Source organism: Scomber scombrus, chromosome 3 (genome assembly GCF_963691925.1).
Source record: "Scomber scombrus chromosome 3, fScoSco1.1, whole genome shotgun sequence".
NCBI classification, from domain to species: domain Eukaryota; kingdom Metazoa; phylum Chordata; class Actinopteri; order Scombriformes; family Scombridae; genus Scomber; species Scomber scombrus.
The window spans coordinates 17354692-17369032 of NC_084972.1; the positions used below are offsets into that span (position 1 = coordinate 17354692).

The following is a 14341-nucleotide window of genomic DNA, read 5'->3' on the forward strand; positions in this document are numbered from 1 at the left end:
TGAGAAATGTGTTTTGGTCCAATGTCTAAAACTCGTTATAGGTAAATTGGAGTGTTAATGTGATTGCCAGCCTTCCTATAATAAATGTCAAATATATCACTGAACTGATCAAAATATGTGTTGCTGTCCCTCAGCCCATCATCTGCTCCAGCTATTCTGCCAGCAGTAGTGCTTTGACTTCAGAGTTTATTGAATAACATTGTTCATTTTATGCAGAAGACACTATCTTATGCTCCTAACACAGACCAGGCCTTCTCCAGGTTACAGTCTGCTTTTGACAACCTCCAGACCTCGGTTTCATTTGAAAGGTTGTTATTAACTTAAAAAAGATAAATGGTAAATGTGCATATTTCACAAACACACAAACCATTGATGTTCCCACAGCTATCCATGCTCTAAATTGAGAACTAATTGACACAGTAGAGTACTATAAATACTTAAGACTTTAGTTAGACAGCAGATTGTCCTAAAAAACTCATGTCGAACATCTCACTCAAAAACAAAAAAATTAAAATTGGATCTATTAACATAACAATTTTAATGTTGTTGCAGGTCAAGGAATAGTAAAGTTGAACTATTTTACTATTTTACACACTGTTTGGTAGTTCAATTTCATTTGTATTGTCAATTTCATTTGTATTGCCATTTAATGTACAAACATGACATTATTATTATGTATTTTATATGATGTTAAGTAAGGATTTAAAATCTGTCACATGTAATGACTGAAATGACAATATTTCCCCCTGAAATGTAATGTGGGCATAAAGTTGAGCATAAAATTGAAATACTCATTAAAAGTACACGTACCTCACAACTATATTAACTGTAAGTTCAGTTCTTGATGTACTTTCCACTGTTGCTTAACAGGCATGATTGCTGTGATTCATGCAGCTTGTTATTCAGCTACTGGTTGTGCTGCATTTCTGGATGGAAGATATGAAACTAAAACAAACTCTCATCATCACATTTAAATTGGACTATAAATAGGTGGCCCACTTTAGTTTTTCAGATTCATGCATATTATGACTGCCTGATGAGATCTGCTGTGCCAAACACGGCCATGTTCACTACAGCGCATTCATCACTAAAGAACTATTTCTGGTTAATGTTTGACAGTGCGATTCCTTCTCAGTTCTTCCTCAGGGCTGCTGGTTTTATGATGGAGCCAGTGGACTGACACTGTGCCTTATCTAAATTCATTTCTGAGGTTTCAGTATATACGAAACACTGACAGAGAGTCTTTAGTTTTAGACAGTATTGATGCAATTTGTTTCATCCCTGTTTACCTTTTTTTTCTTCAGTAGTGACCAGAAGAAGAAGAGGGCATCAAGGGAGACACTTCAAAATACTTAAAACTGGATGCTGAATAGAGATTAAAACTATTTTTCAAAACTTAAAAAAAACAAAAAACAAACAAACAAACAAACAATTAAAACCTACCATTACTACCACATTGTAAACTGGAATATGACGTCAAAGTGCTGAGATGGCACACAAGTTCCCATTTATAGCCCTGGTTAAGGTGACTTCCTCCCTATCTGTTAACCTTTGCTCAGATGGGATCTCTCACACCCTTAACTGAGTTGGCTCAACATCCCACTGATCACTTTGCTACTGACAGTGGACTTCGTCCTGCTCCTTCATGAGGAAGTGTTGGGCGTTATATACCGAGGTACGGGATTAAAAATATGAGTTGAATTTATACTGGAGGGTAAATAATACATAAAGAAGTAACAACAACGTTCAACAGCCAAACAAACAAACATCAAAGGTAAGAGATCGTAAGTCTCCACATAAACTGGATATGTTTCTTATTATTACATTTTAAATAACGTGTATGGAAGAGTTGTTGAGTGAATAGATATCATTCAAGACAATTGTAATTAAATCTACATAAACATAACCATAACCCGAGGATTCTAGGTTAGTGAGCTCAGCACCTTCTTTTAAATCAATCCTCAAAACTTACTTTTTACAGGAAAGCTTTTCTCTAGTAAAGTAAGTTGCTTATCTATTGTACCATTTTTTTCATTTTACTCTTTATGAAGTCCTGTGTTCTGTGTTTTTATTTATGTCTGTATTGTTTTTACCTTACCTCCTATTTTTATTCATGTTATTGTTGTTTTATTATGACTGTATTTAATGTTGTTCTGTAAAGCAATTTGTAACTATGTTTTGAAAAGTGCTGTACAAATAACATTACAATAATAATAATTATTACTATTATTATAATCTTTAAAGTCACCTATATGATACAGTTATAATTCAGAGACTGAAGCATGAGGACTTGTTAGCTTTACACTGTCAAATGTTCTTTACCATTCATTCTATATGTAGCATATAAATCAGGTTAGTTTGTTTTATTGTGTTCTCCAAGATCATTTGCCACTATTCATATGTGTTTGTAATATCCTGACGATCCTGTATAATAATATGATATAAATATAACTATGTAAACTCTCAGAATGTCCCAACACCATAAAGATAGTTGTGAGGTTGATAACAGTGTTGTATTAGTAGGTGACTATAAATTCCTGATGATTATCAAGACCTATTTATGTACTTACTGCTAATAACCAAGATATGGTACTCATTTCGCACCAAGAAGTTTTTTATTTTTTTTATTTGATGAAGACTGATGGCGTGACAGACCCTTCAAAATGAATGATTTATGATTCATTATGACAGTTTATTTTCCATTGCAGGCTGCTGAGTCAGTTCACTGACATAACACACCCATGATGTATATAAATGATATCATACTTGATATTGCAGGTTTATCAGTTCAGTTCTGAAGATGCTCAGGAGCAACAGTCCCTTTTTCAATGACACCAGCAGCTACGCAGAATCGATCCAGTCTAAGTATGTATTTCACACTTTTATGTGGTCGATTGATCAGTTGATTGCTTAATTCACTTTATTCATCACCAGATTATCAGTGTTGTAAATTGCTTGCATTTGTTTTGCCAGTGGGTATTCAATGTTTGATGACGCGTCCTCGCAGTTGTCGAGTATGTCGAGGCCCAGTGCAAAGTCTATATACAGTAAGTTAAAACTGCTGTGCTCTACAACACCCCTTCAGTTGAATTTTATGAATAACACAGAGCTCTGATTCATGTGTCAACAGTGCAAAGGCAGGACTATTCAGTATCAGTAAACAAGATGCTCAACAAGCGTCGGTTCAGAGTGGAGGTATCATAACATAATCCATACAAATGTGACTCATTCTGAGTCATGCCGTGTTTAATGTTGTATGATATCACCTTTTGTCTGCTTCAGCACTTATTCACTTGTGACCTGGATGGGAAGGAGATTAGATGTGTAGCTGACTGTGTGGAGCGGCTGAAGCTGCTGGATGAAATGGGTCGTGTGTGGGGTCAGAACATGCTGATGGAGGTGCGCGGCGCTACCTTGCTGCTCACAGACACTGAAACCAAGGTAACCCTGAAGACAGACTGAAGGAAAAATCTGATGAGAACAGTCTGTTACGTCTATACAGGACATGAAGGGTCACTGAATCATCATGGGTTTGAAAATGATGTGAATCATATGCTATGGAGTGTTAGACTCTGCTTTCTGTTACCACCATCATCAAAAAAGTACATTTGATACAGGCGGTCATGATCTGCTTATAGAAAGGTGGATTGGGGTCTCTGGCACAGACTACTTCAAGTCTTACCTATCAGGTTTAGACTACGTTGTCTATCTTGGGGAATTCTACTCAGAAAAAGTAAATATTTCTTGTGGTGTGCCCCAAGGTTAAATCCTGGGCCCCATTCTTTGTTGATGACACATAACTCTATATCTGCCCTTCATCTGATAATATGACCCCTGTCATCAATCTTGTAGATTGCATTTCAGAAATTAGTAAATGGATGGTTCTTTTTAGTAAAATCAGAAAACAAGAGTAATCAGAGAACAGTCCAAAAGAGAGAACATCATTTAAAGTCCCATTGTACTCTCTCAACACTTCTGTGATTAAGAATCTAGGATGGCAATATACAAGTGGCCTTTTACTAAGGACATTCCCAAGGCCAAACCTTTTCTCTCATGGGAGAAATTCACTGATTTAATTTTTAATCTGAGGGTACATATCAACCCCACACTATAATCTCTCCACTGGCTGCCTGTAAAATTAAGATTAACAAAGTTTCAACTAACTTTGTGGCCTCTCTTGAGACTACATCACATATGTAGTCCACAGATCACTGTGCTCTGCTGATCTCACATTAACTGCTCCTCATCCAGGACTAAAGTATACATAAATCTTTTGCCCCAAGGCTCTGGAACAGTCTCCATGTAAAGTTCAGATTGTGCACCTCGCCTACAATTTTTAAAAGAAAACTTGAAAAAACATCTAACTTTAACGGTTATTTATTTATTATTAATTATATTTTAATTCATTTTTTAAATGTTAAATTTCATTAGTGTCTAAAATCCCATCTACCGTGTTTTTATAAATTTCCTTTTTCTTGCAACTCTCATTTTGTGTGTATTTTTAATCTCTTTGGAATCACACTGTATTGCATCTTTTTATATGAAATGTGCTATACATATATAAATAGTTTTATCATAATTGTTATTATACATAAGGGAGTACCTTTTGAAACAACTGTGTTATTTCCCCAGGAGAGTTCATAGACTTCTCGGATTTAGGACAAGAGGCACTGAAGCTGTTCTTGAGGCATCTTGTGACACTTTATGTTGGTTTCTCCAATTATTTTTCACCCATCCGTATTCACACAGAGGTTGATATCTCTACATTTTGATTCTGTGTTTCTTTCAGGAGGAGCTGGATTCCATTGCCCTCAGTGACATCCAGGAGGTAAAGGCTTTGCTGGACGCTGCAGTGTTTAACTCATTGCTCACACTGTTAGTCCAGCCCGGGGGGAAAAAACCCACAAGTGTCTTCATGTTCCAGTGTGAGGATGTTGGGGTGAGAACAAAAACTATGCAAGCAGCATTTATTATGAATGAAAAGTGACCAAACCGAGCGAGTTAATATCTTGTTATGTACAGGCAGACTTTGTTCAGAGGGAACTCTCACAAGTGTTGTCTCATAGACGAGAGGATGCAAGCATCAGGTAAGAACCTACAGTTCAATCACTGAGCACACTTTGAAGCTTTGCTGATTTTGACAGCCTACACTACTTTATTGAAACAGTAATGCAGGACTGGAGGGCAAGAAAAACCTTCGTAACGCTGCAACTTCTGAACCCAGAACAGTTCCCCTGTGGACTTCACCTGACTATGGTGAGACTGTGGCAAGTCATATACAACTGCTGCATTGAATATGAATGATGGTCTCATTTCAATCTGGTTTTGGTTGCACTTGTAGAGGCTGATGTCCTTGAGCCTGAACTGGATGTACCTCCAGACGAGGAGGAGGAGGAAGAAGAGGCCCCACCATCAAAAGTGGGGGTATCAACACCGCTGCCCTTCACCACTCCACCACCAGCACGCCCATACACAGAGCTGGACAGGAATGTGGTTAGTGTCTGTTTTATAACATTTCATAAATGCAGTGGGTGAAGATTTCTGTGTCAATATGGAAATGATCTTCTGTCTTTCTTTACAGGATATCTTGAATCATATTGTAACTGACGTTGAAATCTTCATGGGACAAGTAGCTGCAGTGGCTGCAAAAAATACAAAGAAAAAGAAGAAAAAGAAGAAAGGAAAAGGTAGTCATATGCAGAAAAATGAGGACAGATCTTAATTAGTAATTAAGTCTTAATTACTGTACTCAATTGTGACATCTTAATCATGTGTGCCTTTTTGATTTTCTAGTTATGGATGGCATGCCGCCTGCAGGAGAATTTGCAGCATGCCTCCATAAGATCAAAAGTGGTTTCAATCTTCTGGTATGTGTCCTTAATATTATTATTCATATAATAAAATTGCCTACATACACTGTTATGTACAGTACATGTAACAGATTTGTTGCTGTGTATTATGTATGAAAATATATTTGTTCTGACAGGGGGAGCTCAATGGAAAGATCAATAATCCCAGTGTCCCTGAACTTGTCCACTCCTTTTTCTCCACGTTATCATTCGTAAGTTATTACTTCTCCTACATTTCAATAATTGTTTTGTTTTTTAAGAAATATGTATTATATGCATTTTTAGAACTGATAATTCTCTCTACTCTCTAATTAGTTCAAAATCATAAATCTTCATATTAAAAGCTCCACCAGTCAGTTTGAAAGAATGCATTACCATAATCTGGCAGTCTATGTTTTAAGTTAGGGTTTTTGTGTGATTTAGTTCAGTTTTATCAATATACACCATTAAAAAAAATCTGACATTTTTGCTTCAGAATTAATTAATTTTGTGTCATATATATGTTTATTAATTAGCTGTTTATGAATAAATATTGGATAATTTTATCCACACAAACACACCACTGCACTTCTTTTTTGTTAACAAAGCAATCGTAATTGTATTTACCAGGTGGTATCTCACAGCCCCGATGATCTGCCATCGACCATTGTGGCGCCGCTGCTGACGCCTCAGTGTATCCGCCTGTTGAGTGAAGAGGCCTCTACAGAGGAGGACAATCTGTGGCAGTCTCTGGGAGATGCCTGGAACATCCCCAGGTGGGAAACCAGGCAGTGCTGAACCAAATGTGCTGTTGTTTTTATTACCTGCACAATAACAACATCTAAGCCTCATCTCATTACACCTCTGTTTGACTTCGACAGTAAAATGTGAAATATACTGTATGGTCATATTACAAAATAATGCGGAACAGAACAAATCTTAACTTCTATTAGACATTTTTCAAGTATTCAAGTGCAAATAAGGGATCTCAGAGGTCCAGTCTTTGCAGTCAATGCGCTCTCACATCTTTGATAGAATCTGTCCATATTTATGTTGGCTGTACATTGATGCTTGCCAAACACAATATAAAATGTCCAATAGTCACTGTAACCAGTGGTGATAAATCATATGGATGTTTCCAGCACTGGAATATAAATGCTTCTTGACTACAGTCAAACCTGCAGGACAGATTTTACAAGTCCGATGTAAGTTTGTGCAAACCACCTTCGCCCAAAATGCACACTGAGCAAAGAGCCAGACGGAGCAATCAGGGTTGTGTAATAATCCCATCTGATGTCTTGTCCTGAGAGTCAAGTAAGCCCTATGCAAACATTTTATGAGAATAAACTGTATGGTATTTAGATTATTTAATTACCAGACATTAACATTCATTTTGACATTGCTTATGACTAGTACCAAATGGCCAGAGGATGATGAGGACATCCCAACCTACACTCTGGAGTTCTCTGATGGCTGGCAGCCTCCCGATGTGAGGGCAGCACCTGAACCCAGAGAACCTGTGAGAAGACAGGAAGTTCAGAAACCTGCAACCAGTCAGGTAAACATTCAGTAGGAGACCAGTGCAGATGGGCAGGTTGTCTGTTGGTATAATGACTACTCACAGACTCGAGTTAAGAAAAGGAAGAAATAAATAAGCATAATGATAAGACCATTTACTTTCTCTGTGTAGACTCCTGCCAAGAGGGCAACAACGCCTCCATCTCAAACAGCACTGTACGCACGACCACATAAGCCACGCGATGAGTCAAAACAGCGTCATGTGCAGGTTACGAATGACTTCATCTCACGAAACCACAGAGAGCTCACCGTCAGAAAAGGAGATATAGTTGTGGTGAGTATGAACGATGCAAATCACCTACTCCTCTTCTGTCCACCCTCAATTCAACTATTGACAGTTGTCACAACTCACATAGAAAGCTCCACAATTCTTGAAGGCTGAGGCTAGTCTGTGCTTTGTCTATCTGTAGCTGCTGGACACGTCGAAGCAGTGGTGGAAAGTGAGGAACAGCGGAGGAGAGGAAGGCTATGTACCCAATAACGTCTTGGATGTGGATGGCAAACAACCTGATGAGGTGGTTACCACTCAGTAAACTATGGAAAGCCTTAAAAACTGAAGTCGGAAAGAGTTGACAATCTTAGATTACACTTTTTCTCAAGCATTTAGGGCAATGGAGGGAATGCAATTACTGTTTAATCCTGAAGTTCACTAAATTCAGCACTTACTTGTTACACTTTATGTTTTTGTGTAATTATATGTCACTCCTCAGATATTTTGGCCTCTTTTGATATTTACCAGAGAAGATTGGAGCAGAAAAAATGCCACTTCAGCACAAAATAAATAAATAAAAGATCATTGGAATATTATATAGAATGATCACAAATTGTAAAATGTGACTCCCTTGTTTGGAGGTTTTATTGAAACCTAATTTTCAAACCGAATGAAGACTATGAAACTTTATTTTAAGGCTGATGGTATCATAGGTATAATATGCTGTCTAATTTTCATTCTTCTAATGTATAAGTCATCACCACTCCATCATCACTCCACTTTCTTAGGAAATTGAAGGAACTCCTGTCCTGACCAGGAGGTCCAAGTCTGCAGATGTGAAAGCCTGGCTCGAAGACAAGGGCTTCAGTAAAATGTAAGTACACACAGATGTTACAATACTATTAAACTTGTGTAGATTATTAAATTCAATCAGCTAAACTTGTGTAATTTGTCATAAGTTTTCATACACTTGCACCTTTGATGATGCATGTACATCTAGAACTGAGTTTACAAATGTGAACAGTTGCTTTAATGATAAAGATAGATTCGCCACTAGTTTCTCCTTGCTCTCTAACTCTGACCGTTTCAGACCACAGTGACAAGAATTTGACAAAATTAATAATAACTAAGCTTTAAAAAAAAAATAGCAAACATTCACTATATTTTCAATGAAATGTAAAGGGCTCAATCCTCTGTCCAGCTTTATTCTCCTGAATATGCTTTCTTGTAACAGTTTCTCTCCACTGATCAAATGAGACTATACATGAGTGCAGATTCTTATGAATAACATGACTGTGCTTAAGAGCAGAGTCACATATAATTTCTCTCTAACTAAATGTGCATAAAACCAACATAACACCCTTGCCATTTATTAAAACATGCAGTAAATTGATTTATGCTGTAAATGATGAACTACAAACCTGGACCTGATCTTTAAATCCTAAAATTTCATAACATTTTCTCTAGCTTTAGATCACAAAAAGACTGAAATGAACTAAATGGAGCAGCTCCTGATCACACATCCCTATTGTAACATAATGCTCTTTAGCTCATCTAATGCTTTTGATTCTGCAACACTGAGACTATGGAACATGTGTTACTTTCATCTACACTTCTTATTGTTTGAGTCTGCACCACACACCGCACACTGTGTTAATAATTGTGTATGTGTATTGCAAGTTATATGCATCCTACTTTGTATCAGTTGTCATGTTTAACATTTTAATATGTGTGCAGCATTGTGGTTGCTTTAAATGTGCCTCAGTAGTTAAAACTAACACGTTCAAATCAAATTGACACTTTTCCTGCTACAGACAGCCCCTTTATTGAGGAAGACTCTTTCTCTTGCAGCACTGTTCGCTGTCTGGGCATGCTGAGTGGATCTATGCTCCTAGGGATGACCAGAGAGGAACTGAAGCAAGTGTGTCCAGAGGAAGGAGGGCGAGTCTTCTACCAGTTACAAGCGGTCAAGTCCGCCTTGGCTGTAAGTGACAGATCTCTTTCTGGTCCGTCTGGAGCTTTATTATTATAACACTGATAAATGCTGGCATAAACACAGACCCTCTTCTTCCTGTTTTGTGTTACTGCAGCTTGCCAATTAAGTGGGACCAACAATACAGGAAGAGGACATCGAAGGAGAAGAAGAAATCATCATGGACCAAAAGGGTCACAAGTGTTCAGATACTATAAGCTTGAGCTGAGAAATGAAGAGATTAGGTTTACAGTGTGTCGGAAATCTTTACATTTTGTCACATTAACCATAAATATGCTACATATTGTATCAAATAAGATTCATTTTGAAATGTATATTAGTAAAGTTAGTCGGGAGTTATTCAGAAAAGTTTAATGTCAACCTGCAATCAAATCAGTGGGCACATTAACAATAAATGGTGTGGGGGAAAAAGCCTAATCTATTATATAACCTGTAAATAAAAGTTATATTTGACACAACACAAGGGTTCAGTGAATAAACATGCTTTATTTAATCGTTCAGACATTACACATGGTCTTTGACGGAGGCATCTGAATCTGTAAAACACTGGCAATCCATTTCAGGCAAGCAAATGGCTACAGATCAATGGACACAAAATTAGGCAAAATTAAAAAATAGAATGTCAAAATGTGACAAGATTGTGTAAAAACAAAGATACTTTAAGAGAACGATAACAGCTGAAAACAAAAATATCTCAAGTGTGAATAAGAGTGTAAATACAAAGAAATATGTAAATCAAGCTGACAGTGAATTATCTGTGAATAACGTGAATATTTGAGTAATTTGTGTATATTTGTGTTGGCATACAAGAAAACTGACCAGCATCTTAAACATTTAGCTTTTGTTGTTATTAAACTTGTGGGTAACTTCGTGTGTCAGTTGCTGTTGAGAACAACGTAGAGCTGCAACAGCAACATGACTGTAACGGAGATCAGTATGTGTGAGGTAGCGTGCACCGCTGCGTCGTGAGTGCACAGACAATATGAAACCATGAACAAGGACACAGTGAAAACATACCGGGACTGAACGGACACATTGCTCACCCTCCCAACTTCTGAATCAGGACTTTTTCCTATAATGCCCTCACTAAATCATAAAGTAGTCAACGAGATAGTTGCTAAACACTAAAACTGGGAAAGCTCAACGGAGAAATATAGCTGCAGTAATAAAGTATGAAGACTGAGCTTTGTGCTTTGAAAAATATGTAACGTAAAATGTGCGATATATGTTTTAACAGAATATGGGTTGAAATTTAGGTTTTAAACGATCAAACCAGAAAAAGCCAACTCTATACAATACATGTTCCTTTTTTTAGCCATGCTGGCAGCATGGTTCCAGGCCTGTCGGTCCACTTTGGTCTACACTGAAATATCTCAACAACAAATGGACGGATTAAAATGAATTCTGAACATTCATGGTCCCTAAAGGATGAATCTCACTGACTTTTTGATAATCTTTCACCTTCTGAGTATTGTGTCTTTTTTTGTGTGAAATGTCTCAAAACTATTGGATGGATTGCCATAAAATTTTGTACAGACATTCATGTCCTTCTGATAATGTGTGTTAGTCAGTGATCAATTAACTTTCATATAGACTGCCACCAGCAGGTCAAAGTCTAAATTGGTCCAATGGTGACCAAATACTTGCAAAACTAACGACATTCCCCTCAGCCTCAGCTGTAGCTTTTGTTTACTGCTAATTAGCAAATGTAAATCTATCACGCTAAACTAAAATGTGTTCAGCTTCTAACTCGGCATGTAGCATGGCTGTAGACTCTCTGTAGAGTCTGTTTTGTATGTGTGTGTGTCGGGAGGTTAGTATCTGATGTGCTACTGTAGAGTCAACTTTTGGTATCAACCATCCATCATGAATGTGTTGGTTAACAATATGAGTGAAAAATGGCTGCTGTAATATTAAACAAGCAGAGCAGATACTAAAATATTGTGTCCAGTTACTTTAAATGTTTAACAATAAAACCAAAAAACTTCTATTTTCATGACGTAACACTAATCCACAATAATCAACAGCAACAAAACGGTTAAACTTTGACATCAAAATATTGTGAATATAAAATTTCTTATCTCTATATCTCGTCTTTTAAAAAAATACACTTTGTACATGAAATCCAACAGTCACACAGATTCCACCATGTTCAGCTCACACTTTCAATGCATCCCTTTAAAGACTGCTACTGTATCCTTGCTGAACTAATTATATTCTAATCCTCTACTGTTTAAAGCAAACGTGTATATCGTTATACATTACAGTTACAGAGGCCAACATTTCCTTCTGCTCCTGACATACTGTAAGTGTTGGCATCAGAAATTACGTGACATCTAAGTTTAAAGAGAATGCTCACAGTTTGATGGGAGGTTGTACCGGGTCTAGTGGCAGGCAGAGTGGCATGATAACATGATGAGTGTACAAATACAAAAATCGAAGACATGAGATCCCAGCTTTGATCAGATTTGGGGGGCGTTTAAAAAAAAAAAATGCTACAAGAACCATGCAACAATCTTAACCATTTCCCTGCATGGTTTGCTCATTTCTACATGGTGAACAGTGCTATACATGGTGAACAGTGCTATGTTTGAATCTGTTTGCAGAAAATATGTATAATGTATTTTCTGCAAACAGATTTCTGACTCAAAAGCTGGTTGTCAGCCCTGAATGTGTTTAGATGCTTTACATTACAGTAATGTAAACAACCCATTCTCTCCTGCCATCCATTATTCATGCAGGCATGCACAAAAGCACTTATAAGCAGAGAATCAGAGGAAAATTAAAGTTCCTCCACAAACAAAGGCCAAGGTAAAAGCTATTTTACACCAAGCATGCAGCCAGGTGGTTTCAGTTCCATTGGTGTGGATGTTAAAACAGCACAGAGGCATTTACCACTGAGGAAAAAAGATGCTATACTTGTTGCGCAGGTGATGAAAACAAAAGGTTTATACATGAAAAAAGCTTGAAGAGAGGACGGGCATGCAGTGCCCCAAAGCTAAGAATGAAAAGGCACTGTGAAGTCTTGGTGCATATGTACAGTGCACTGCATGCAAAGGGGAAAAACATTGTAGTTTATCCACCGGGGGTAGGAACGAGTGTGGTCAGAGCTGTAAGCAGGTACAGAGGATCCACATCCTAATGGCCACAGTGAGGTAACGTTACGGATGTTTTCCTCAGACGATGCTGAAAAGATCCATATACTCAAACAAAAAAACAAAAAACAAAAAAAGCTGTGGTTAAAATCTACAATGCACTTTTTCCTCCTTTTATCTCCCCTCAACCTTCAATATACCCTCAAACCAAAATAAATTGCTGTATTTACTGGAACTCATTTCATTTTCAACTAAAAGTAGTTTGCTTCGTGGAATGTCTGCTTCTCTCCTGATGTGAGTTTTTCTCTTCTCTGTTCACCTTTGAGCACATTTAAATGATGGAGGAATAATGCTATGCTATGTGCAATTTGGCAAATAAATGATCTGAAACCACACCAAGCTCCATTCATGGCTGATCTTCAGCACTGCAGCATTCAGACAGAAGTTATTTCCTCTTAGTTATAGGACTCGCTGATTTGGTTGTATCTCAAGGCTTTAAGTCGCCCCGAAGTGGCTTAAAAGATGAAACCTATTTGTACTGTAGGTATGTCCAACCTTCACAAACAACACCAATGTTGTTCTAATAAAACTGCATCTTTATTCCTTCATTATACTTATAATGAAGATAATAGATGCATTAATTAAGCAGCATAAATGTAAAGTGGAAGCAACGTTCAACGCATGTTTGCTGTTAGTTGAAATGTGCTGGTTGTCAGTGTCTGTAGTACACAGATACCTCAGAGATACTACATGCTGTGAAGTATCTCTGGTGAAACATATCACAGGGATCATTTAATGGCTTTAGTGCTGCCTTCTAGTGTTTCCCTGCTGTTCTTGTCTTGTCTGGTCATCCCCTCTAACCAGCATCATGCTGGCTGACAGTGGACATGTCACAGAGAATAATAGAAACTCCTCCACAACTCTTTATAGGAAAAGAGTTGGGGAAAACCTCTGATCAAAACTTAGCCATAAACTGAATTTGAATCCTCTCCAACAAAATGAAATGACTCACAAGAGATAGAAGAACACTGGCAGCACTATATCCTTGGCTTTTTGATAGTGGTGTGGCTGTCATTGTGCGGCATAACTTACGCAGTGATGATTAGGGATGTTTATACTGTAATTAGGATGAACAGACAGCAGATTTGCTCTCACACCAGGTCTATTCAGCGTCATGCTGGGTGGACCACAGGGTTGGGGATTTACTGGACGGGACGAAACCATGTGATTGTTATTTCAGTGGCGTTCCGGGAGAGGGCCCATGGACAGAGTGTCCTCCTCATCAATGATGTCCAGCTCCTCTGTGCGCACAGCGTGAGTGATGAGCTGAAGCTCCTCAGAGAGTGTCTCACTGCGGTATGCCACACGGATGTCAGGGACGTTGGTACGGCGGATGTCATTGCTTAGAGGACCCTCTTTTGAATAGCTGGGGCCCAACCAGTAGCTTTTGGCCTAAAGTCAAGAAAAGATACATGAGTAGGAACCTCAGAATGAAAAAAACTGAGTGAAGTCATAAAAAGAGTTGTTGGTAAATTCAGAGCAGAAATCATTTTAGCTGGAATCAGTGTGTCCCAGCTACTATTAATGGATGTGAGTGGTTCAATGGAGAATAATAGACTGTGTCACACACAGGGAT

General features: G+C 37.9%; 2 protein-coding genes across 4 annotated transcripts in view; one reads left to right on the forward strand and one right to left on the reverse strand.

Annotated features, from left to right (window-relative positions):
- Positions 1–1646: 1646 nt before the first annotated feature.
- On the forward strand, positions 1647–10095 carry eps8l3a (EPS8 signaling adaptor L3a). Its single transcript, XM_062416605.1, has 19 exons — positions 1647–1774; positions 2779–2865; positions 2974–3047; positions 3131–3195; positions 3283–3441; positions 4790–4939; positions 5023–5087; positions 5168–5256; positions 5342–5493; positions 5582–5687; positions 5794–5867; positions 5987–6061; positions 6459–6604; positions 7242–7386; positions 7519–7680; positions 7817–7921; positions 8406–8491; positions 9469–9601; positions 9708–10095. The coding sequence occupies exons 2-19, from the start codon at positions 2801–2803 to the stop codon at positions 9717–9719; spliced, it is 1863 nt and encodes a 620-aa protein (XP_062272589.1). The 5' UTR covers positions 1647–1774; positions 2779–2800; the 3' UTR covers positions 9720–10095.
- The window catches only part of ampd2a (adenosine monophosphate deaminase 2a), a 31344-nt gene continuing 27089 nt past the window's right edge, over positions 10087–14341 (reverse strand). For all 3 annotated transcript variants that reach the window (XM_062416598.1, XM_062416599.1, XM_062416597.1), the window contains one exon: positions 10087–14157. In XM_062416598.1, coding sequence (XP_062272582.1) covers positions 13942–14157 — 216 coding nt within the window. In that variant the 3' untranslated portion in view covers positions 10087–13941. The remainder of the gene's footprint in view (positions 14158–14341) is intronic.

Bases quoted from the DNA above. Each gene is read 5' to 3' on its own strand.
- eps8l3a (XM_062416605.1), top strand. From the start codon at position 2,801: ATGCTCAGGAGCAACAGTCCCTTTTTCAATGACACCAGCAGCTACGCA. The intron at 3,442-4,789 runs GTAACCCTGAAG...TGTTTCTTTCAG, and splicing joins TCACAGACACTGAAACCAAG to GAGGAGCTGGATTCCATTGC. The intron at 5,088-5,167 runs GTAAGAACCTAC...TTATTGAAACAG, and splicing joins CGAGAGGATGCAAGCATCAG to TAATGCAGGACTGGAGGGCA.